Below are 26,422 nucleotides of genomic sequence, written 5' to 3' on the forward strand. Positions count from 1 at the left end.
TTATATAGCCAAGATCTATGCTTCAATATAATCATTTTTAACTTTGGAGTAAGGTGGGAATTTTAGGCCTAAAAATAGATTTAAGATTACTGAACAGAGGCCATTTTAGCAACACAGACTTGAGAAATCTTGATCATCACATAACTAGAAATATGTTGCTGTTATCCTCACACTGGTTGCCACACATCCCCCATCAATTATCTTCAAGTAAAATACAAAAGCAAAATAATTCACTGAAGTTATCTTCTATTCATTATATTAGCACATATGCCAAATTATACTAACTGCACGATAATCTCTATATACAGAGGCTATATTTTTAGCATGTGCTCATTTCTACTTCATTAAATACAGTATCCATCCAGTAACTACAAAAGAAGGAATGCATGCTGTACAGCAAGAAAGAGAACCACCACCTGCATTGGTGGTATCTTACAGGGCTTGCTGCCATTGTTTAGTCGCTAAGTTGTGCCCAACTCTTTTGCAACCCCAAGGACTGCAGCCCACCAAGCAAGAATATTTGAGTAGGTTGCCATTTCCTTCTCCAGGGGACCTTCCTGACTCAGGGACTGAACCCGCGTGTCCTGCCTTGGCAAGCAGATTCTTTACCACTGAGCCACCACGGAAGTCCACTGAAGGCAAAACAAGTCAGAGAAACAAACCTTACAAGAGATATATAAAACTAATTTGCAGTGACATTTAATATATATGTATTTTTTTAATCAGAAGGAATACATTTAAGTCACAGTTACACGGAAAAACACAGACTAGGTGAAATTTCAGGCTTTCTCCTAGAATATTCAAAATGCTCATCAAAAGTTAATTAGTGCAATAAAGATTGCCACCAAGTGACTGAATAAACAGAATGTCATTTAGGATTCTAAAAACACAGATTCTGGGAGTAGAAGCTACTACCAAAATATCTGGAAATCTGAGTTAACAGATACTCTACTCCACTTTGCAAACTTGATACTAATAAACATAAGTGGTCATACAGACTATGAATGCAGGGCAACAGCCTATGGGATAGTCACAGAGAAGAAATGAATGCAATCTTGAGGGAGTGAGTACAGAGAACTGCTGCTGTTTTTTTAGTCTCCTCCCTGCCCCTCCCCCCCACCCTCCTCAACAAGGGCAATCTCTTTGGAGCAGAAATCTTTCAAGAGCTGAAGCCCATTCCTCTGCCCCCACCAAGATCCTATGGAGCCCATCAGAAAGTCTCTCAGATGCTGGTATGACTTGATCACTGAACAGGACAGGTCCCCTTGACAGCCTCTCAGGTTCTGACTGATACAGCTTCCTTCCCACAGAAGGGGTCAGCACTGTCTCCGAAGCCACAAGTGAAGGGACTCAAGAAGAGCTAGAAGAAGGAGGTATCTGATGAAAAGGCACCTGCAAGTCTGAAATCCTCTTTGGTGAGAACACTGTACATGCGCTGAGGCAGAGCCCGGGAGTAGGGAGCAGGGCGGGGCACGGCTGTGCGCAAAATGAGTTCCCGGCCCGCGGGGGGAGGGAAGTCTGCCGCCAAGTTCTGCCTCTTCTCTTCTGGGGGGCCCATCCTCTTCAGTTCCTCCTCCGCTGGAGTCATGGTTGCAGCCTTGAAGAGAATCACATGCTAAATTCAAGAGCGAGTTGAACGCGAAACTTAGATCATTTTGAAGGACAGATGAATAAGCATGATAAATACGAAAAAATGTTCTACATTACTCAGTAATGCAATTGATTATGTTATGATTGCTCAAAAATCACAACACAGAAAATGCAAGAAGCTTGAAACACTACGTGAGCAGCCAGAAATTACAAATAAATTGGTGACAGAGACAGAGGATAATGACAGCCAAGCAATCTGCTGTGGAAAGTGAGGGCCATATTCAGACATCTGCTGAAGAGGGGGATGGAGCTGTTCTGGTTTCTACAGAAATCTTCTAGCAACGACCAAAGTCCAAGTCTGCTGTCCTCAGTCCAGTAAGGAGCTGCTGCTCTCCAGAGTCTGGAAAGATGATATTTATTGATTCTTTCAATTCTTTTCACTTGTCAAATTAAACCTGGGAACACTGATTTGTTTGCTGGATGATTAATGTGATGCAGAAGTGACAGAGACCCATGAAATGTAGCAGCGGCCACGAAAGAGAAGTTCTCAACAGTAAAGGCATCTGGTTTTTCATTAAAACTGCATAAAATATATATGCAACTAGAGCTTTTATTTTAACTCTGATCATTATATTTCTTTCACGATACCATTAATTTTGGGAAAAAAGTTGTTTTGGCAATGGAAATATGAAATGTAATGTTAAACACCAGCAAGAAAGGTAGGCCAAACCCAGACTGTTAAACAGGAGGTTGGTTAGTCTTAATGACCTTATGAAGTTAGAGAAATGGGAAGGAACAAGAAACTGCAAGGGACAAAGGCTATTTTGTTACCTCATCAGAAGACTCAGTCAGCTTGAAGAAGGGTGAGAAAAGAAACAGTGATGAAAGGGAAACAAGCAAGATGGTTTAAAAAGAGCTAGACAAGAGATTTCAAGATTATTTCAGAGACAGCATGCATTACATTAAGGAACATGATCCTATCAAAAAGAATATCAAGACAAAAAACACCACATACAACACACCTAGCCATCCAGCTGAGCAGACAAATTCCACTACTCATGCATCTGATGGCTCAACAGGCAATGTACAGAATGTCACTTAATGAGGAAATGTTCAGCAAAAACCTAGCTCTTTCACTAAAGATTAAAAATACTTAAAAAAAGTACTCATGGCTTGAAAAATAGATAACCCAATGAATTTAAGACTAGATGTCTGACTTAATTTAGCACGACCAAAGCAAAATCCAATCAGTGATTTGTTTGCAGTATTCTATTTAAATATGGATGTAACAATGATAAATGCAATCATGATGAAAGTTTATTAAAATTTAATATTAAGGAAAAGTTTGAAATATGTAAAATTATGGTATAAAAATTTTTAGTAAAATTTTTTAACTTTAAAAATGTTAAAAATCTTGATTTAATAGAATTGATATAAAGTATCAGTTAATTATGAAAAATTACATGAGTAAACCTGAATGGTTTCTATTAATTACCCAGATATTTAAGAGCTGAGTTTAAAAACAGACCAACCAGGTGCTTGTTATATGGATTACAGACTGCTGAATCTGTAAAAACATTCCCCACAAGGTTTGAAAGCTTGAAATATTTGAAAATTACACAACATGGGATAAATGTACAATTTCAGTATCCATTAAAGGAGATTACAATGAGCCCAGTGAAAAGATGATATAGTCCTATATTTACCCATGAGAAAGATAATCACATTAGGTGGAAAATAAGAACAAATAATATAATCCTATATTGTAAAATTTACATATATTTGAATCTACCAGATGTTAAATGTTGACAGTGATCATCAGTGGGTAGTGAGATTAGTGTGATTAATTTTTTTAGGGTCATTAATTTTTCTTTTTAATTCTCTGTATTATCCAAATTTTTACAACAGTAAGAACTTGCTTACAATCTTGGGGGAAAAGATTATCTCCACATTGGGGAAGGTAATTTTGCTTAACTATTTACAACAATGAGAGTGTTCTACTCTTAGCATTAAAAATCTCTTTAGATTTTTACATCTTCTTAACAAACAAGTTTTAAACATTAAGAAAAGAATCTCTGCAGTATGAGGAAAATTCATATTAGTGTTAACAAGGAAATACGTTTGTAAGGTTCTGGCTAGTAAACTGGCAAAGATATTACAGGATGTGAAACAAACCTGATTCTTGTTTCATACCAGAGTCAGAAACATAATAAGTTGAATTAAGTATCTACTGTTTTCTAGAAATTTATAAGGAAATAAAATACTTGGTTTTTAACTTGAAATCCTTAAATTTAGTTTGCCATCCCATAAATAATCTCAGGTTTCAGTTCTTGCTAAAAATTCAGATGAACATATCTGGTTATGATTTTGAATATAGTAACCAGATACACTCCAAACTGACTCAAAGGAGGTTATGAAGTTTCTTTTTCATGGATAAACCCATGAAAGTCCTTTTCCTTATTTGACTGTGAAAATTAAACTTCCAAAACTGGGCCATTCTAAGCGTCATCACAGTACTGCATAAGGGGCACCCTGTGTTTACTATGCTTCAAAATACTTTTATCAGAATCTTTAAGAAGTCCTAATGTGAGACTCATGTGCAAAAAGCCAGCACCTCTGAATCAGTAAACAACCAGTAAACATTTATACAGAAAGAGTCAACATAGAGTATAATATCAACCTTGTAAAAAATTCAAATCTTAATAGTTTAGAATGTCAGAAGGTACTATATAATTTTTAAACATTTCCTTTCATCAATAAAGGTAATGACAGAAAAGTTTTCAAATTGGGCTTTTTTTTTTCTATGCTGAAGCCTGTTTCCACTGTCCTAAAAATCTTTCCGAGGAAAACTTTGAAGTTAGATCTTTTCACCGTTATAAAAATAGTTACAATTTGCAATTTCACAAGCTAAGTTGTGAATCCACTTGCAGTACATGGAGTTTAAAACTGGTAAAATTAAACTCTATTCTAATTTGACAGTGGTAAACATTTTTTCCACACCACTGCACTGGTCATTGCTAACCAAGTCTCTTATCAGATTCTTTAACAAGGAATTTCAGACCATTCTAACTTCTGAAATTTAGGTACAAATTTCAGAAATAAACTTATCATTTTATTTAAATGTGTAAAAGAGCAGATGGATTTCAAAGACAAAGAAGTCACTGTTGAGAGAGTCATTATTTCTTCAATGTTTGAATCCAGTGCTTTTAGCAGCTTCATCTGTGGGAATCAAAACAGTACCTTACTGAGCAGAGGCCTGGAGAGAGCATGACACGGTCAAGAAGGAATCTCACATACCCTCTGAGCATTCACAAACAGCTTGTGAATGATCCTGCCAGCGTGTCCTCTGCCTGCACCGATGACTAACACCTCGGGTTGTTCCAGAAGGCAACTCACAAACCTGGGAGAAAGAGGGAATGAACGGATGGAAAAGGAGCTGCTCAGTTCACACTGGGTCAGTCCTCCCTGATTAATTTTGGGGACAAACCCTCAAAATCATATTGGTGAAAATCATATCAAGGCTGGAGTGAAAATTTAACAGGATAGATCAACATTTGGAATTAAAATCAACTCAAATGACAACCTTCATGCCTTTCAACTCTTTTAATAAATTTTTTCAAAAAGCCCATCTCTGTCAAAGTGTAAGATGAAATAGTCTATTTCTTTTAGACTACAAGCTTAGACAATGTTATACTAAGGAAGATTTTTTTAAATGTTTTAACAACAAAAACCACATTTAATTTAGACAGCAAAGCAATGATCCTTGTGTTTCATTTTTGTTCTTTTAAGAGGTGTGTGTGTGTGCATGCGCAGGCACACATGCACTTAAAATATGTTTTGCTGGGCACAGTCTCAGCTGTAAACTGTGCCATTATGTGCTGGAAGCATTCATCGTTCAAGTGTACCACAGACAACGTATGGTGGAACTAAGAGAGTCGAGGACACAGAGCCACCAAGCTCACACCACCTGCTCGCTAACTCGAACTGCTATTTTAGAAACTTCCTTTGATTAGAGTGTATTCTCCTCATTTAAAAGGAAGGAATATTCAAGAGCAAAGAAGGCTGGGAGAAAACTTCACTCAACAAAAGACATAATATTCAAACAAGAACTTGTTAAAGGCTGTAGCAAATGCCTTGTCATATAATACTAATTATTTAACATCAATAACACTATTTCTCTTGGAAAGGCTGATGAAAATTTTAGTTATAACAAATTCAACCCGTTGAAGTAGCTAATCTGGAAACACTTTCTCATCTATTAAAACAACATCATCCTTTCAAGTATCTCGGGCAAAAATGGACAGGGGTGTGTGCTGACAGCCCCCCTTTGAAATGGTCCAAATCTCAGAAGGAGGAAAAGACTGACCCAGTCATTTGCCTCATCCTGGAAAGGCCATCTGCTCACTCTTTCAAAACATATTCACAAGGGACAGAGATATGCACATTTGCTATCACAACTCTTGTTTAGAACTGTTAAGTAGGAATGTTGAGCAGAAATAGTTTCAGGACACGTCTGCCTATAGTTAAGAACAGTGAGAGTGGGAAGCAAAGTTTCCAGTAACAAGAGTGAATATGAACAGCCAGTTCCTCCAGAGGCAACTGCTCCAAGAGCAAACAAGGACATTCCTAGAAGACTTGGAAGACTTCATTCTTAAAGTGGGAGGAACAGAAACAAGTGACAAGTACTCACAAATACAAGAGAGGTCAATCCTATAATAAACAAATATTTCTCTGTCTCTAACTAACGCTTGTTACAAATAATATGGGAGCACTACAAAGGAATCTCAACACTCTATGAAAATTTTCTAAAGAGTGGCTTTTCCTACGGGAGACAAAGATGAGTTAGTCAGATAGCTATTACCTTTCAAGATCTTCCTTTTCCTCTTCTTGTTCACATTTCTCAGTTCCAAACTTGGCTTTCAGTGAGCGGGCTCTGGCAATTATAGCTTCTACATTAGTAATTTGATGGATGATTTCCTAATAGTGCAAAAGGGGAGAAGCATACATTGGAAAAAGGCAAAAGAAAGCAAAGCATTTTTTAAAAAATTACTGCCAACTGGGAAGAACATTTGACAAGATCAGACTTACTTCCAATTTCTTGTCTTCTGGATTGGGGAAGTGCAAAACTTTACTGGAATGGGATATTATCTGCTTTATAATCTTCTTCACTGAAGAAATGTTTTCTAGACTTTCTGTTTTTAAAAAGATCAAAGCCATCATTAGAAAAGTTAGGCAAAGTCTACCTTCATTTTGGAAATGAACTAATGACTAATCAAATAAGACATTTACCTTCTTCCTTTACCTTGAGTACAGCTGCATGGATTACACAGGGTAACAGGTGCCGAGCAAGGTCTGCCGGCTTCTGGACTGCCAGATAGTGCAGTACCTGAAGGAGACACAAAGTTAGATAAATGACCAAGACAGCTGCCAAAGAAAGCAGCCACTTACAGAAGATCTCTCTCCCCTGAATTCACACCTGTAACAAGAGTAGAGAAGAGCTCTCTTCTCTCAGTACCTATCCTACTCCTTCAGGTAAGTAGCTGCTACTCCCAAAGGTAAGAATAATGTTACTGGAAAGAGCTAAGAACTTCAGTCCTTAATAATGGTGGATACTCTCATAATGTTTTTTTCTTGATACAGAGAACACTAAAACCAACCGCAAATTATACCACCTTGAGATAACAACTGTTACTGGTGGAGCATTTTCACTGCAGGATTTTTCAAGACTTTGAATATATACATCATATATTTGCATGTGTATTAAGTCGTTTCAGTCACGTCTGACTCTGTGTGACCCTATGGACTGTACCCCAGCAGGCTCCTCTGTCCCTGGGATTCTCCAGGCAAGAATACTGGAGAGGGTTTCCATGCCCTCCTCCAGCGGATCTTCCCAACACAGGGATTGAACCTGTGTCTCTATGTCTCCTGCATCAGCAGGGTTTGTTTTTTTTTTAACCACTAGTGTCACCTAAGTGAACTAACATCAGGTATGTAAAAGACTGTTTTGTAACCTGCTTTCCTCACTTAGGATTTCTAAACATTGCTAGCAATGTTCCTCTAAACTTTTTGTTTTATTTTATTGTTTTCTTCAAAATGTTATTATTTTTCTGATTCCCACCTTTAAGCTCTTTACTCAACAGCAGTAAAGACAAAAGAAGTATAGTATCATTGTGGCTGAAAAATGCTCACAGATCTCAAAGTAAACAATCGAAGTATAACGCAGAAGTTCTCTAGAAATCCTACATCCTAAGGAACAACACAGTTTTGTGTTTATCTCCTCAGGCTTATTTCTATGCCTATTTAAACACAAAGATACACATGTGTATGCAATTTCTTAACAAAAGCTCATAATACACACAATTTCAAAATTTGCTTTGGTCATTTAATGATTTATGATTTAGAATTATTTGTCTTGGAACCTCCCTGGTGGTTCAGTGGTTAGGAATCCATCTGCCATTGCAGGGCAAACAGGTTCTATCTCTGGTCCAGGAAGATCTCACATGACACAGAGCAACTAAGCCCATGCTCCACAACTACTGAAGCCTGCATGCCTAGAGCCTGTGCTCCGCAAAAAGAGAAGGAATCACAAAGAGAAGCCCGCACACAACTGGAGAGTAGCCCTCGCACTCCGCAACTAGAGAAAGCCCACTGAATCAAGAAGACTGAGCACAGACATAAATAAATAAATAAAATTTTGAAAGAATTATTTGCCTAGAAGGGCTTCATGTTTTGAAATATTTTTAAAATTAAAAAAATGTTTTTAAAATATACATAGCAGGTGGTAACGATAACCCTGTATGCAAAACAGCAAAAGAGACACAGATGTATAGAACAGTCTTTAGGACTCTGGACAGAGAGGGAGAGGGTGGGATGATTTGGGAGAATCGCACTGAAACATGTATAATATCATACATGAAACGAATTGCCAATCCAGGTTCAATGCAGAATACAGGATACTTGGGGCTGGTGCACTGGGATGACCCAGAGGGATGGTGCAGGGAGGGAGGTGGGAGGGGGGTTCAGGATGGGCAACACGTGTACACCCATGGTGGATTCATGTTGATGTATGGCAAAACCAATACAATATTGCAAAGTAATTAGCCTCCAATTAAAATAAATAAATTTAAATTAAAAAAATACACATAGCAGAGTAGTTTATATACAGAAAACACAAACACTTGTTTACACACCAATCAGCTTAAGAAACAGCAGACACCAGGACTTTCCAAGTCCTTGTGCTTGCCTTGATCAAGACTCCCTCGCTCATGCACTCCACCCCTCAAGTAACTACTAATCACTCCTTTTTCTTCATAGCTGTCTCACATATGTACATAGCCCTAAACAATGTGTTGTTTAGTTTTGCTTGGTTTTAATCTTCGTATAAATGGACTCTTTCTAGTTATGCCACTCAGTGACCTGGTTTTCATTCAGCATTGTTTCTGAGATGCATAGATATTAATACATGCTATATATAACTTGCTATATTAAAATGCACCCCTCCATTTTCTGCTATTAAAATAATGTCTCTCTCACATTATTTCATAAGTTTGTGGCATACATGTAGAGGAATTTCTTCAGGGTATCTATCTAAAAACAAACAATGCCAAATTATTATTGTTCAAAAACTGAAATCATATTCCAAATTATTTTACTAAGTATTTGAACAGATTTTTCATTCTTATATAGAGTAATAAGAGTTCCCACTATTGAAATCCTTGTTAACACTATTACAAATGTTGTTTTCCTTAACTTCCAGAAAAACAAATTTCCAAGAATACAAAATATTTGTACATCCTTTGTCTGCACTCATTTCCTTTTACCTTATGTCTTTTTTTTAATCACATGCAACTCTCCTCCTCTGTAGGTCCATACAATATATACATATAAACATTGTTTTTCTAAATAATTTGAGATCAAGTTCCATACAGGATATCCCTCTATCTCCAAATATCTGTATTTCCTAAAATTAAGAATGTAATTAACACTGATCAAATACTTTAAATCTAACCCATTATCCTTAATTTTACTGCAGCAATCAGAGTATTGGTGTTATTTCCATTATGAAACCCACTGGTGTTTTCTTTGCGGCCTAACATACTATCTGTTTTCGTGAATGTTCCATGTGCATTTGAAAAGGAAGTACTGTTTTTATTTTCAAGGTATAGCATTTGCAATGTATCTAAAAGATCAGCCTTATTGATTATCTTGTTTAGTTTTGTCTACTTGACTGTCTTGTACATTGGGAGTGTGTTAAAAGTCCTCTGCTATTAGTGTGTTTTTATCTATTTCTCCTTGCATCTCCCATGATCTCTCTTTTATACAAATGATTACATTAGCCAGTGCATAAACATTGACAACTGTATATTCTCATTGTGAAATATCACTTTTAGACTGTAAAGCATCCTTATGTATCTCTTGTAATGCTTTTCTGCTTTGATTCTGTTTTATTTGGCATCCGGATGATAACCCCTGCGTTCTTAATGTTTTCTGGTAAATCTCTGTCCATTGTTTATTTTGTAGTCTTTTTGAGTCACAGAATACCTTGTTTACAGCACAGATATGGGTATTATAAGACAATCTTACATTGCAATTACTCTGTATGCAGTATGATCTTTATAATGTGTGTTACTCTATCTGGTGTGTGTTCTTTGCTTGTGAATAATTTTTCCATTATACTTAGGAAGGTTCATATTTTCATTCTTGTGATATTACCTTTTCTGCTGCCCTTAATTCCTTTATATCTTTATTTTATGAACTTTGTATCTTTATATCTTTCCTTTATAAAATTATGGTCTGATAATTCCAAATAGTATCCTTTGAATACTACCTATTATCTATGTAACAGTCAATGATTGCATTCTACTTTCCTCTTCCTCTTTTTCGATCCCAACTTTTTTAGATGCATTCTATTTTGTCCTAATATACAATTTTTACATATTCTTCTTCTACCCATGACCCCATCTAGTTTTAGTTTTACCTCTAAAATTAAAGAAATGAAATGCTCACCGTTAGCCCTTTGCCAGTTTCCCTAGTCATCCTCTTGGTTAAATTTATTCTTCTCTACTATGCTGTTCAATAAGGCAGCCACCTGCTACAGAGAGCCATTTAAAAATTCAGTTCCTATGCTACTAGTCTCATTTCAAGAGCTCATTAAAGCCATGTGTAGCCATGGGCTACAATTTGCACAGCAAACCTATGACCATTCTGAACACTGCAGAAAGTTCTACTGGACAGGGCAGCTGTAGCGGATTTCTCAGGAAGGGCCTATGTATACAGTTATAGGTACAAAAACATGGAGAAAACATTTTTTTATAGCCTTGATTACTTGGACATCTTGGTGGAATGTAAAATATTTAATTTGTATTTTTTGCTTATATTTCTTGAAAACTCTGCCCAACATTGCTGTGCTACTGAAAAATCTGACAACTGTCCAACTCTCTTGCCCCTATAAATTATTTTCATGTTTTGCTGCAAGGTCTGAGAATTTTTTTTTAAATATTTAAGGTCTAGTAGTACTACAGTGATAAAATTTGGAGTTCACTAAACCTAATCAATTTTCCCCTGCACCCAATAAGCATTTTTAATAAGTAAATTCAGATTTTATTTCATTTTCAGAAAGTTTTTTTAGATTACAATTTTAAGTGTTTAGTTCTGTTCAGGTGTTCTGATTTTTCTGCTTCAAGAACTCTGATAAAAATGAGTGTTATTTCTACATTTCCTATCTTTCAGTTTTACTACTTTCTCTCTAATCCCTTTTACTCCTTTATCTCATTTTTTTTCTCTTCGTTATTTTAATGCTCTTCCTCAATGCCTTTTATTAAATATAAATATGAACCTATTCTTCTGTGGGTACTATGTAGTCTTTATTTTTGATATGGTTTTTTTTTCCTTCTACTTCTATCCTAAGTTAAATTAGCAGTATTTTCATTTCTTTGTGGGGTTTTTGGATTCATGTGGCTCTTGTATTTAGTATTTCTGATTAAACGTGATTTTTCACACCCTGCCATGCTTATATGAGAATACCTGATTCAGCTCAGGCACGAGAGGGCCTAGAGGAGCCATCCCACATTGAAGGCCAGGAAGGGTGGCGGTGAGGAAATACCCCTCATCAAAGGTAAGGAGCAGCAGCTACGCTTTGCTGGAGCAGCCATGAAGAAATACCCCACGCCCAAGGTAAGAGAAACCCAAGTAAGATGGTAGGTGTTGCAAGAGGGCATCAGAGGGCAGACACACTGAAACCATACTTACAGAAAACTAGCCAATCTAATCACACTAGGACCACAGCCTTGTCTAACTCAACGAAACTAAGCCATGCTCACGGGGCAACCCAAGATGGGCGGGTCATGGTGGAGAGGTCTGACAGAATGTGGTCCACTGGAGAAGGGAATGGCAAACCACTTCAGTATTCTTGCCTAGAGAACCCCATGAACAGTATGAAAAGGCAAAATGATAGGATACTGAAAGAGGAACTCCCCAGGTCAGTAGGTGCCCAATATGCTACCAGAGATCAGTGGAGAAATAACTCCAGAAAGAATGAAGGGATGGAGCCAAAACAAAAACAATACCCAGCTGTGGACGTGACTGGTGATAGAAGCAAGGTCTGATGCTGAAAAAAGCAATATTGCATAGGAACCTGAAGTGTCAGGACCATGAATTAAGGCAAATTGGAAGTGGTCAAACAAGAGATGGCAAGAGTGAATGTCAACATTCTAGGAATCAGCAAACTAAAATGGACTGGAATGGGTGAATTTAACTCAGATGACCATTATATCTATTACTGTGAGCAAGAATCCCTCAGAAGAAATGGAGTAGCCATCATGGTCAACAAAAGAGTCCGAAATGCAGTACTTGGATGCAATCTCAAAAACAACAGAATGATCTCTGTTCGTCTCCAAGGCAAACCATTCAATATCACGGTAATCCAAGTCTATGCCCCAACCAGTAACGCTGAAGAAACTGAAGTTGAATGATTCTATGAAGACCTACAAGATCTTTTAGAACTAACACCCCAAAAAGATGTTCTTTTCATTATAGGGGACTGGAAAGCAAAAGTAGGAAGTAAAGAAACACCTGGAGTAACAGGAAAATTTGGCCTTGGAATGCGGAATGAAGCAGGGCAAAGACTAATAGAGTTTTGCCAAGAAAATGCACTGGTCATAGCAAACACCCTCTTCCAACAACACAAGAGAAGACTCTACACATGGACATCATCAGACGGTCAAAACTGAAATAAGATTGATTATATTCTTTGCAGCCAAAGATGGAGAAGCTCTATACAGTCAACAAAAACAAGACCAGGAGCTGACTGTGGCTCAGATCGTGAACTTCTTATTACCAAATTCAGACTTAAATTGAAGAAAGTAGGGAAAACAGCTAGACCATTCAGGTATGACCTAAATCAAATCCCTTATGATTATACAGTGGAAGTGAAAAATAGATTTAAGGGACTAGATCTGAGAGATAGAGTGCCTGATGAACTATGGAATGAGGTTTGTGACACTGTACAGGAGACAGAGATCATGACCATCCCCATGGAAAAGAAATGCAAAAAAGGAAAATGGCTGTCTGGGGAGGCCTTACAAATAGCTGTGAAAAGAAGAGAAGCGATAAGCAAAGGAGAAAAGGAAAGATATAAGCATCTGAATGCAGAGTTCCAAAGAAGAGCAACAAGAGATGAGAAAGCCTTCTTCAGCGATCAATGCAAAGAAACAGAGGTAAACAACAGAATGGGAAAGACTAGAGATCTCTTCAAGAAAATTAGCGATATCAAGGGAACATTTCATGCAAAGATGGGCTCAATAAAGGACAGAAATGGTAGGGACCTAACAGAACCAGAAGATATTAAGAAGAGGTGGAAAGAATACACAGAAGAACTGCACAGAAAAGATCTTCACGACCCAGATAATCATGATGGTGTGATCACTCACCTAGAGCCAGACATCCTGGAATGTGAAGTCAAGTGCGCCTTGGAAAGCATCATTACAAACAAAGCTAGTGGAGGTGATGGAATTCCAGTTGAGCTATTTCAAATCCTGAAAGATGATGCTATGAAAGTGCTGCACTCAATATGCCAGCAAATTTGGAAAACTCAGCAGGGGCCACAGGACTGGAAAAGGTCAGTTTTCATTCCAATCCCAAAGAAAGGCAATGCCAAAGAATGCTCAAACTACCACACAACTGCACTCATCTCACATGCTAGTAAAGTAACGCTCAAAATTCTCCAAGCCAGGCTTCAGCAATACATGAACCGTGAACTTCCTGATGTTCAAGGTGGTTTTAGAAAAGGCAGAGGAACCAGAGATCAAATTGCCAGCATCCGCTGGATCATGGAAAAAGCAAGAGAGTTCCAGAAAAACATCTATTTCTGCTTTCTTGACTATGCCAAAGCCTTTGACTGTGTGGATCACAATAAACTGGGGAAAATTCAGAAGGAGATGGGAATACCAGACCACTTGACCTGCCTCTTGAGAAATCTGTATGCAGGTCAGGAAGCAACAGTTAGAACTGGACATGGAACAACAGACTGGTTCCAAATAGGAAAAGGAGTATATCAAGGCTGTATATTGTCACCCTGCTTATTTAACTTATATGCAGAGTACATCATGAGAAACGCTGGACTGGAAGAAACACAAGCTGGAATCAAGATTGCCAGGAGAAATATCAATAACCTCAGATATGCAGATGACACCACCCTTATGGCAGAAAGTGAAGAGGAACTAAAAGCCTCTTGATGAAAGTGAAAAAGTTGGCTTAAAGCTCAACATTCAGAAAACTAAGATCATGGCATCTAGTCCCATCACTTCATGGGAAATAGATGGGGAAACAGTGGAAACAGTGTCAGACTTTATTTTGGGGGGCTCCAAAATCACTGCAGATGGTGACTGTAGCCACGAAATTAACAGATGCTTACTCCTTGGAAGAAAAGTCATGACCGACCTAGCTAGCATATTTAAAAGCAGGGACATTACTTTGCTGACTAAGGTCTGTCCAGTCAAGGCTATGGTTTTTCCAGTGGTCATGTATGGATGTGAGATTTGGACTGTGAAGAAGGCTGAGCGCCGAAGAATTGATGCTTTTGAACTGTGGTGTTGGAGAAGACTCTTAAGAGTCCCTTGGACTGCAAGCAGATCCAACCAGTCCATTCTGAAGGAGATCAGTCCTGGGATTTCTTTGGAAGGAATAATGCTAAAGCTGAAACTCCAGTACTTAGGCCACCTCATGCGAAGAAGTGACTCACTGGAAAATACTTTGATGCTGGGAGGGATTGGGGGCAGGAGGAGAAGGGACGACCGAGGATGAGATGGCTGGATGGCATCACCTACTGGATGGACGTGAGTCTGAGTGAACTCCGGGAGTTGGTGAACAGGGAGGCCTGGCGTGCTGCGATTCATGGGGTCGCAAAGAGTCGGACACGACTGAGCGACTGAACTGAACTGAATATGTTACAGTTTTCTTCTGCTTTGTGGTCAGTTTTCTGGGAAATATTCTCATTAGCTGAAATGATCCAGTTCACACTTGTTTACAGTGGTTTTATACAGATAAGGTTTGCTCTTTACTTCTCCTGGTCATGCCATAGTTTGAAAGTACCCTCTTCTGCACAGTTTCTTCATTGGATGGTGGGAGATGAAGGAGGCTCTATATATTACTTCTTTTTCTAGAGAATCTTTAATTTTCCCCTTATTCCATTCTTTGCCATCATTGCTTTATCTCTAAGGGGTATGTCATTTCTGCCTACTTACCTGGTCCTTCCTAAGGCAGAGGAGAGTCTCTGATTGCCCACTTCCAGCCCTCCTTACTTCCCTATAGCCAGTGCTGTTAACTGTCCAGCCCTACCTGAATGCCCACTTCAGTTCTGCTTACTTCCCTATACCCAGTGCTGTTAACAGTCCAGCCCTACCTATGCTAAGTGAACAGTCTTTCCGGGGTGACTGTGCTACATCTAAGTCTTCTTTATCCCTTCTCACCTCTTCTTAAGACTCTCTATCCATACTATCTAGACCCAAAGTAGTCTACTAAATGATTATACCATAATTTATTAACGCTCTATTTTTCCAAACTTTGGTTGTATCTATTTTTTCACTAAAAAACTTCTTGAACATCACTGTTACATGTTGATCTTTATATATTTTTCTCATTACTTCCTTAATACATTTTTTTTGGTAGTAGAATTGCTAGGTCAGGGGACATGATCATTTTTAAGGCTTTTGACATATGCTGATGGTCCAAGAATGAGCATTTTACGTAAAATATACAGGTCTTATTCTTTGGCCTATTTGTAACCAGTTCTAAAACCTTAAATGTGAATATTAGATATATAAAAGGCTCATAACATTTCAAAGCTTTGTTTCTCAAGTATGTTCAAAGCTCTTGTATCTTGTCATAGTTTTTAAAATACTAGAATAATAATTAGCAGTCACATTAGATACCCAAACCTCAGTTACCTTTTCTGCTTCCCGTGTGTCATCAAAGAGTCTCCTCTGCCTTCTAGCAGGAATTGGCTTAGCTGTTTCCCAGGCCTCTACCCACATATTGCTTGGAATCTTCATTCGGGCACTCAATTCTCCTTTCAGAACCATGTTGCCCTTTTCATCAACCACTTCCTCTTCAATGTAATCCCGAGGTGAGTACCACCTCACAAAATCTTCCAGAAAACAACCTGGATTAGCTGCCTAAAGTACACAAAAAATTCAGCAGAATCAAAAATCAACAGTTACTGATTAACCTGTTTTCAAAATCGTACTTTCATTTTCATAAAAAGATTAATCTTTACAAAATCTAGTATGTGACTTGAGTTTGGATATCACCATTAAATCACATCAGATATTAAAGCACCAAAGCATTTTGTTTTTCCTGCCTCCATTTTATAGAAAAAGAAAACATTTTCATTTGATGAATTTGGAAATAAAAATCTGATGTAAAGTGAAAATAAATCTCAGACTGTAAGTTATATGTTAGTTTAAAATTATAGTGTAATAACTACTCAATACTTAGAAAAGCATCAATAAGCTCAAGTCAAGTAAATTAAATAATACACAACATGATCAGAATAATAACTCAATGATGGAAAAGTTTTCCTTTTTTTCCCTCAATAAGTCAATACTGGTACCACAATAAACATCAGCTAACCTCGAAAATGTTCTATTCAGCCATCAAGTTCTTGTGCCTTATATAACAAATTACCATCACATAAACTGCTTTTGTGCTCTTAAGGAATTGGAATTCAAGTTACTGTTTTTCAGGCTTCTGAAACCAAACTAATTAAAGCTTTATTTAGCGGATAACTCTATAGAATTAACAATGATGCATGCCCAAAATTTTTTAAGTAACTCTACATCCAAGCCTGAAAAAAAGAGAGAGGTTTCACAATGTGAGTAATAAGACATGGAGGTCTTTTTACAAGTGCCCAGTAATGTACCGTTGTCGTTTAGTCATGTTCGACTCTTTGTGATCCCATGCACTGTGTAGCCCATTAGGCTCCTCTATCCATGGGATTTCCCAAGCAAGAATACTGGAGTGGGTTACCATTTCCTTCTCTAGGGTATCTTCCCCATGCAGGGACTGAACCCATGTCTCCTGCATTGCAGGCAGATTCTTTACCACTGAGCCTCAAGGGAAGCCCAGTAATGTATTAGTAGAGTACTAAGGACGGGCATGAATGTCATTCCTTTAGTACTCCAAGGGTACACACATTAAATACATTCCTTTCTGGTTATAATTCTCTACCACAACATATTCATCCTGCTATGAATACTATATTCAATTGCCTGAAACAGCTACATAGGCATTACTAAAAAGTGCTAAGCAGAAAGTCATTTTCTTTCTTTTTGTAATAACCTCAGACAAAAATGAAAACCAACATGATAGGAATGGTTAGTCTTAAATTTGAAGAACAAAAATGCCAGTTTCTCCTTATTGAGCTTACTGGCTATCAATATACTCATGCCCACAAATTTAGGAAGCCCTCAAAGGGTTGAGGAATCAGAGGAGGGTTCTTAACTGACAGTCAACCACATCAGCTTCTAAGAGCTATGGCATCATGGCAACAGAAAATGGCTGTGAAATGTAAAGGGTCAAGATTACTGCATGATTCAGAATTCATGTATAAGATTGGATATTAACCAGGCAGCACCACACCCACATGAATACATCTCAGGAAAATAGAGACACAGGCCTTGAGTGAAGAGAGTGAACCTAAAAAAAGAAATCAATACTGAACCCTTGTACTACAGAATGTATTAAAGGAAGACATTTCACACTAGAATTCTTCCGTCTGGCTGTCCTTATACCAGACAGTACACAGAGCCAGCAAGAGAGGCTCAACATTCACTCCAGCTACGGCTTATCTTCTTTCCACTCTTACAGGTTATCTACTCCAAGGGCATGCTCTAGAATAGGCCCTGTCCTTCTGGATTGTGCCGTGTAAGCGCCTCAGGTACATATCAGCACTTATCCAAAGCTCTGGGAATGTCCCATGGCCCCAGTACATCCCTATAGAAAAAGGGAAAGGGAACCATACCTATTTTAGAGTGACTACGTGTTTCCTTAAATATGTTATCTGACTCCCACATAGGGGCAGGCAGATGTGTAAGTTGGTTATTTGACATACAATCTATTTTCTGGTTAAAACACTGTAAAAGACTTGTACATTACCCAGGCTAGTCCAAAAGAGTCTAATGAACCACAGTTTTATTGAAGCACAGTGTTAAAGGAATTATACAGCACCTTACCATGAGAGGCAAATATGTTTCTATGGGAAAAAGCATTTACAGTTCCAATTGGGAATGTCCTCCTGCACATGCTTCTACAGGACACTTTAGTAGGACAGGCACAGATGATTATGAAGGCAGATAACGGCTGGGTTAAAAAACAGCTGCGATGGAGCCAGTACTTCCTACTGTGCACAACCCTAAGCCAATTGCCTTCTCTACCTTTTTGACTTAACACAGGCCCTGACAGTCAACTGGCTTCTCTTTATCCACTGTACCAACCATCTCTTTTAAAACAACACATCTCTTTCTTGTCTCACAGCAAAATGCAAAGATTTTCTGTATCTTTCTAATCTCTAAGGAAAACTTGCAACGCTCAAGAGGTTTACTAAAGATTTCTTCTCTTAGGAATGATGGGGTAAACAAAAAAATGGAATAAAAAAGCTCCCTTTTACTGTCACTTAACTTTGTTAGCAGTCAAGACGCAAGTGGCATAGGTTTTCATGGAGTGTTTACATTCAAATACCAAACTTCGGCTGGCCTACATAGCACAAAAGCAGCACTAAGAAAGGCTGCGGAATGAAGAGATGGAGCCCACTGCAGGTATCAGTAGGTTAAGGAGGAAAGTCTGGGCATGAGACAGTTCAGAAAATCAGGAGCAGGAAAGGGAAGCCCTATGGCCCACTGAACTACCCACTGTTTTCTTTTTAATGTACGTGCAAGTACCTCTGCTTTCACGAGTAAGTAATTCAACAAGACTCTTTATCCTTGGGTTTAAGTGTCACCACTCTCTGATTCCTCTGTGTCCTAGATAAAGGCCTATATCTAAGCCTAAAATATTCTTCTCCATGTAGCAAATGCCTTCGCACCCTAAAAGGTGACTTTTCTGAGAAACTTTCCATGATTCCCACTCAGCAGAGTCAGTCACCTTTTTGACCTTGATTTCCTAAGAGAACTCATCACTTAATGATTATTTACATATCCCTTCCCACAACCTCAACAGACTATAATTGAGGATAAACATTATACTTAATTACCTAATCACAGTGCCAGTCACAAAGTAGGCAGTCAAAGGTTTGTTGAATGAACCAGCCTATGTAAAATTCGAAGGGGTTCCTAAAAGGCTTGTATTAAATCGACTGACACAAAGGAAGAAGACAGCCCAATACACATAAAGAAATGATTCAGTTCTCAACTTTCAACTATTATTCAAAGATTGTTCTTTTCTTTTTTAAATTCAAGAAGCAAGCTTGACTGTGACCTTTAGGGGATGGAGGCAGGGTGTTGTAACTACTAATGAAATCAAAACATTTAATGAAAAAAAGACATTCAGGCCTTCACACCACTTTATAGAGTGACTTTCACAGCTTCATCCCAGAATAGCTCAAAACAGACTCCTGAGCTCTGACAGTGTGACCCACCTTAAAAGACTCCATATCCGAGAGCAGACATGCACTTTGCATGCGCGCTCGGAGGTGAGCCCCTTCTGCCGATGTACCCAATTTAGCTAGAACCTCCGACTGCTCTTCGAGCAGATCTTCTGTCATAGGTGCTGGTTCCTGCAGAGCACAAAAGGACAAAGCTCATGAATAGCTTTTTTTAGAGAAAGCAGAACTATAAAAATAGAACAAAGACAACAACTGTTTCAGCTCTAGCAGTTACAAGATATGTATTTAAAAGAATTCAAAGAAATTCTCAAGTTTTTTGGAACCTACACAAAAAAGTAACAGGTTAATAAGAATAAACATGACTTTCAGTGCTCCCCTCCCCAACAGATATCATCATGTTTCCTCTTGAGAGGAACTGGACGCACTGAACATTTTCCTCTCTACTAATGGTATCTTCAGTTCAGTTCAGTCGCTCAGTCGTGTCCGACTCTTTGCAACCCCATGAATCGCAGCACGCCAGGCCTCGCTGTCCATCACCAACTTTCGGAGTTCACTCAGACTCAGGTCCATTGAGTCAGTGATGATATCTTAAAGGAAATCAACCCTGAATATTCTTTGGAAGGACTGATGCTGATGCTCCAATAATTTGGTCACCTAATGTGAAGAGCTGACTCACTGGAAAAGACCCTGATGCTGGGAAAGACTGACAGCAGGAGGAGAAGAGGGTGATAGACAATGAGATGACTGGATGGCATCACTGACTCAATGGACATGAGTTTGAGCAAACTCAAGAGATAGTGAAGGACAGGGAAGCCTGGCATGCTGCAGTTTATGGGGTTGCAAAGAGTCAGACATGACTGAGTGATTGAATAACAACGATAAAGAAATGAAGTCCTAAATATTTTTATGAATGTCATTATTACTTGCAACAAGGTTTTTATTGTAACTAGTGAAAGAAGAAAATTGATATATGTATGAAAATAAACGCAAATCAACTGAACACCAAGTAAAAGCCCCTAAATAACTATGTTTTATGTTGGAGGAGTTGCACTGAGTTTAGGTTCCAAACACATTGAAATTATCAGTTCCCACAAGAAGTTGGTTGTTTTTTACTTTGGGAATAAGAGACATTCTATATTTTAATGGCAACCCCAAATAAAACAGCAGCGAAGGCAACTCTAAAGGAAGAAATAACTGTAGAATCATTAAGAAAGTGACAGAAACATTTCAAAACTGCTCAAAGGGGTTGAGGAAAGTTCTCTAAGAACTGATTCCATTCGATTTTATATTTGAAATATGAAGAACTTAACAAGTCAGAGACTAACCAAACAAATCTCGCCTGCTTTGTTGTTAAAACCAGAAAGCCATGGGCTCTTTTATTCTTAGATAATAGGATAAGACACAGCAGAAGTAAGTGTCTTGTCAATAAATAGATTTCTTCTAGATTTCAGGAGCTTACTATAAAGCAAGTTTTTTCTCAGTCTCATACTACTGACATTTTAGACTGGATAATTCTCTGTTGCGGAGCCTCTTCTACGCACTGTAGGATGTTTAGCAGCATATCACTGCTCCTGCCTATTGCAATAGTACCTCTACCACCTGTGTTACCACTCTACCTCATGACAATCCAGTGTTTCCAAACCTTGCCAAATACCCCTGGGAGGCCAAACACAGTTCCCAGTTGAGAACCTCTGCCACAGAGACAATTTTCACAGATTTCTTTCAGAAATAAAGTAGAAGAAAGGTAAAGGTATAGCATTCAAAACACAGCAACAAACAGAAGAAAGTAACTTTTTTTCTTCTGAAAGTAACTTTTTCCCTTCTTATCATCCTCATTTTTGAAACAACCCTACAGGGGCACTTTCAAACACTGTTGGAGAGAATATAAATCTTCCTGAACAACAATCTGGCCACCAATACATAGCAAGCATTTATGATCATGCCCTCTGACCCAATAATTCCACTTCTAGAAATATCACGGTAGCATCATTTATAACAGCATGAAAATTCAAAGAATCTGAATGTCCAATATAACAGGGAAATGGTTGGATACAGGGAAAAAGGGCAAGGAAGTACTTTAACAGTGATTACCTCTGGATTATGGAACTGTGAGTTTTTGTTTTGTTGTCTCTATAATGAACATATATCACTTTTAAGGTCATTGATACCTGGGGGTGAGTAATAATTGGTAAGGCAGCATGACAGAGTGGTTAAGAGCTTGGGCTCTAGAAGCAACATGCCTGTATTTAAATCTCAGATCTGTTACCTTGAGCAATTACCCCAGTTTTATGTGATCCATTGCTGTAAAGAACAGATTTGAGCACAAACTCAATAAACATTCGCAATTATAGACAAAATACTTAGGTTGTATCATAAGCTTTTTACTTTACTTTCCCTATATCAAAACTCCTCAGTCAAATTCAAAAGTTCTATGAATCTCCAATGAAGCAATATACTCAAGAGCAAACTCCCTCATTATTTCCATGAAAAGAAACTACTTTTCATTGTCCTTTTGCCTCCTCCTGAAGGAAAGGAAGCGACTGAAAGAAGGTACTGATTATCCTTCCCACCTGGGAACTCAGACAAAATGTAAGTGAAAAACATGATCAAGAGGAATACAAGTGGCAAGTAGCATGAAGACTATACTTCTTCCTTTTTTAAGACTTTTTTATTTCTGGCTGTGCTGGGTCTTCGTTGCTGTGTTACAGTGAGCGGTAGTTACTCTTAGCTGTGGTCCCCTGGCTTCTCATTGCAGCGGCCTCTCTTGTTGCAGAGCACAGGCCCTAGGCCCATGGGTTTCAGTACTTGCAGCTTGCAGCTCTAGAGCCAGGGCTCAGTACTAGTGGCCACGTGGGCTTTGTTGCCACGCGGCATGTGGGATCCTAACCGGGCCAGGCACCAATCTGGTGTCCCTTGCATTGCAAGGTGGATTCTTAGCCACCAGGGAAACCCAGGACTATAATTCTTACATGTACCACATCTGAATATACCCAAAGCTTTCTCATGTACATGATCTCATCACTGAGAAGTGAATTGGGCATTTTAACATGTAGTGAAACAGTGTGTAGACAGTGTCTTGCCCAATGTCATAAAAGTGGCAAACCAAAGAGAATCTAGGATATCTATCTGATGCTGACTTTGAGAGCTATTAGTTTGGTTCTAATCCACTACTTAAGAACTCCTGCTTCAAAAGATTCTCCACAGCATACATGAATCTCAAAATAATTATGCTGAAAGACTTCCCACACACAAAAAAGTTACTATAATTATATAAAATTTATATAAAATTCTAGAAAATGAAAACTAATGTATTTTTTGAGAGATAAACAAGGCCCAGAAAAGAATATAGCTTGTACTAGCAATTCTAGTAATAATAATTGGTGGTGCCAGGCTATAAATCTAGTTCTGCCAGATTCCAAAACCTCAGTCTGTGCCACAAGACCTCAATGTCAACTACATGCACCACAACAAAATTAGAAAAAATAAGTACTTGGTTTCCAGTATTAGAATATTTCTGTCCTAATACTAAATGTTAGTGATGAAATATCTAAAACATAATTTACTTTTAAAACATATAAAGAAGCAAAAAGATTAGGCCTGTCAAGCAAACAAAATTAATGTCATAACTAACAGCCACCTCACAAAGAAACAATATGAGCAAGGAAATAAAGTTAACAGAATCCATGTTTCAAATTATCAAACAAACATCCCAATATCCCACTGCACTATTATTACAAGTGATCAACCCATTTCAGAATATAAAAACTAGTCACAAAAACTTTTAAGTAAATCCTTGCATCCTGGGAAGCAATATTAGCCTCTTATGTCTTATATAAGAAAAAGTTCTCAGAAAATAATAGCTAAAAATTGAGTGGTTATTTTGAATTAAACATGGTATCATTCACTTATCATACACTATTTCATTTAAAACTCAATGATTTTATGATTATTTCAATATGCAGGATAAACATTTGATAAAATACAATACCTGTTTATGATATAAACTCTCAGAAACTAGGAATAGGAATCTCCTTCATAAAATAAATGATACATACATCACATACACTCAAAGACTGTCACATGATTTCGTTCTGAAATTAAGAGGAGGATGTCCATTATTCAACACTGTACCTGAGGTCCTAGCCAGTGCAATAAGACATGAAAGAGAATCAAAAAGTGTACAGTTCAGAAAACCATAATTCACATTGTCTATATCAACAGACAACATGACTGTGTATATAGAAAACTCTAAATAATCTACAAACTACTAGAAATAAGCGAATGTAATTAGATTTCTAGATTCAAAGTCAATATACAGCAATCAACTATTGCTATGTATCAGGGAAAAAGTTAAAAATTAAATTTAAAAAAACCATTTACCTTATTTGAGAACTCACAAACACTGGGACATAAACCTAATAAAAGATATACAAAAACCTCTATATTAAAAACTAAAAAACAGGGACTTCCCTGGTGGGTCCAGTGGTTAAGAACCTGCCTGGCAATGCAGGGGACAGAGGTTCGACCCCTGGTCAGGAAACTAAGATCCCACGTGCCGCAGAGCAACTAAGTCTGTCTGACAACTACTGAGCCCACACACTGGAGTCTGCATGCTACAACCAAAGAGCCCACAAGCTGCAACCAGAGAGTCCATGTGCCACAATGAAAGACCCTGCATGAAGCCACGAAGATCTGCGTATCGCAACAGGACAACACAGTCAAATAAATCTTTCTTTAAAATAGCATCTAAAAAACACTGATAAGGGAAAGTAAAAGAAACATTAAATAAAATGAAAGACATTTTGTGGTTATGAGACTCAATATTGTTAAGATGTTAATTCTCTCCAATTCAATGCAATGCTAAATCTAATTTGATAAATAAATTAAAACCTCAGCAGGATAATTTTGTATGTGGAAACTGATAGTTTTCCAAATTTACATAAAAATGAAAAGAATAGCCAAGATAATCTTGAAGAACAAAGTCAGAAAAGTTATACTACAAGACAAAAAGATTTTTATAAAGCTACAGTAATAAGAACAGTACATTACTGACACAAGGATAAACAAAGGGGCTAACAGAACAGTCCAGAAATAAACCAACACACACACAGTCACATGATTTATGACAAAAACATCACTGCCACTCCATGGAAAAAGGTAGGTCTTTTTAATAATGGTGTTGGAAAACAACTGTACATCCTTATAGAAAAAGAGAATCTTAACCTCTTCCTCACACCAAGCACAGTCAGTCTAAGATGGATCACAAACATAAATACGATGGGCAAAACTATAAACCTTCCAGAAGAAAACACAAGAGTATCTCCAGGACCTCAGAGTAGTTAATTTCTTAATGGGACACAAAAGCAGTATCTACATTAGAAAAATATTGGTAGATCAGACTTTATTAAAATTAAGAATGTCTATTTAACAAAAAGCATCATTAAGAAAGTGAATAAGCAATGCACAGACTAGGAGAAATTGTTACACACACACACACATATACACATATAACTAAGGACTCAGACTGAAAATATGTGAAGAATTCTTATAAAGCAATAAGAAAAAAGACAACTAACTTTTGAAAAATAGGTAAAGGTCTTGAACAGGCACTTCACCAGGAAAATATCCAAATGGGCAATAAATATATGAAAATGTATTCAGTATTATTATTCATCAGAGAAGAAAAAAACATAAGATAGTACCAAACCACCAGAAAGGCAAAAATTAAAATGACTGAAATCATGAAGAGTACAGAGAAGGGAGTGGACATATGTATGCCTATGGCTGATTCATGCTGATACATGGCAGAAACTAACACAATATTGTGAAGTAATTATCCTCCAATTAGTGAGCCACCTGGGGTTGGTGAAGGTTCTTAAGATGGCTGGATGGAAACTTGCTCTAAAAGCCACTGACTAGATAGCTTTTGGGGAGATCATCCCCTGAAACCAGAAGGCCGTGGCTAACTCCTTGAAGTCCTGGAATAAGACCCTCACTTCCAGGTTGGCTACTCTGCCTGAGAAGCCACCTGCCATCGACTGGGCTTACTACAAGGCAAACGTGGCAAAAGCTAGCTTGGTGGATGACTTTGAGAAGAAGTTTAATGCCCTAAGGGTTCCTCTGCTGTGCTTAGTTGCTCAGTCCAGCTCTTTGCAATCCCATGGATTGCAGCCTGCCAGACTCCGCTGTCCATGGGGATTCTCCAGGCAAGAATACTGGAGTTGCCATGCCCTCCTCCAGGGGAGCTTCCTAACCCAGGGATCGAACTCAGGTCTCCAGCATTGCTCGTGGACTCTACCCACTGAGCCACCAGGGGAAGCCCAAGAATACTGGAGTCGGTAGCCGATCCCTTCTCCAGGGGATCTTCCTGACTCAGGAATCGAACCAGGGTCTCTTGCATTGCAGGCAGATTCTTTACCAGCTGAGATACCAAGGAAGTCCAAAGGTTCCTATATCAGAGGATAAACACACTGCCCAGGTGGACGCTAAAGAAAAGAAGACGTGAAAAGCTGTGCTGAGTTTTTGTCTCTCGCAAAGACGAGGATTCAGGACTATGAGAAAGAGTTGGAGAAGATGAAGAACATAATTCCATTTGATCAGCTGACCACTAAGGACTTGAATGAAGTCTCTCCAGAAACCAAATTAGACAAGAAGTACTCCTACTGGCCTCACAAGTCAATTGAGAATTTATAAACTTGAGTCTGGGAGAAAGCTCTGGCCCTTGAATTATAAATTGTG

General features: G+C 38.1%; 1 protein-coding gene and 1 pseudogene across 2 annotated transcripts in view; one reads left to right on the top strand and one right to left on the bottom strand.

Moving 5' to 3' along the window:
• Window positions 1-683: 683 nt before the first annotated feature.
• Window positions 684-26,422, bottom strand: part of RAB3GAP1 (RAB3 GTPase activating protein catalytic subunit 1) — a 124,734-nt gene continuing 98,995 nt past the window's right edge. The window contains exons 18-25 of one of the 2 annotated variants that reach the window (XM_027965013.3): window positions 19,718-19,855; window positions 16,032-16,259; window positions 6,880-6,976; window positions 6,679-6,782; window positions 6,452-6,567; window positions 4,888-4,990; window positions 2,422-2,442; window positions 684-1,597 (exon numbers count right to left, since the gene is read on the bottom strand). In XM_027965013.3, the coding sequence (XP_027820814.2) occupies window positions 1,361-1,597; window positions 2,422-2,442; window positions 4,888-4,990; window positions 6,452-6,567; window positions 6,679-6,782; window positions 6,880-6,976; window positions 16,032-16,259; window positions 19,718-19,855 (1,044 nt within the window). In that variant the 3' untranslated portion in view covers window positions 684-1,360. The remainder of the gene's footprint in view (window positions 1,598-2,421; window positions 2,443-4,887; window positions 4,991-6,451; window positions 6,568-6,678; window positions 6,783-6,879; window positions 6,977-16,031; window positions 16,260-19,717; window positions 19,856-26,422) is intronic. The other variant, XM_027965014.3, reaches the window with a different exon arrangement.
• On the top strand, window positions 20,805-26,416 carry LOC101106235 (ATP synthase subunit d, mitochondrial-like; annotated as a pseudogene).

This window comes from Ovis aries, chromosome 2 (genome assembly GCF_016772045.2).
Source record: "Ovis aries strain OAR_USU_Benz2616 breed Rambouillet chromosome 2, ARS-UI_Ramb_v3.0, whole genome shotgun sequence".
Classification (NCBI taxonomy): Eukaryota; Metazoa; Chordata; class Mammalia; order Artiodactyla; family Bovidae; genus Ovis; species Ovis aries.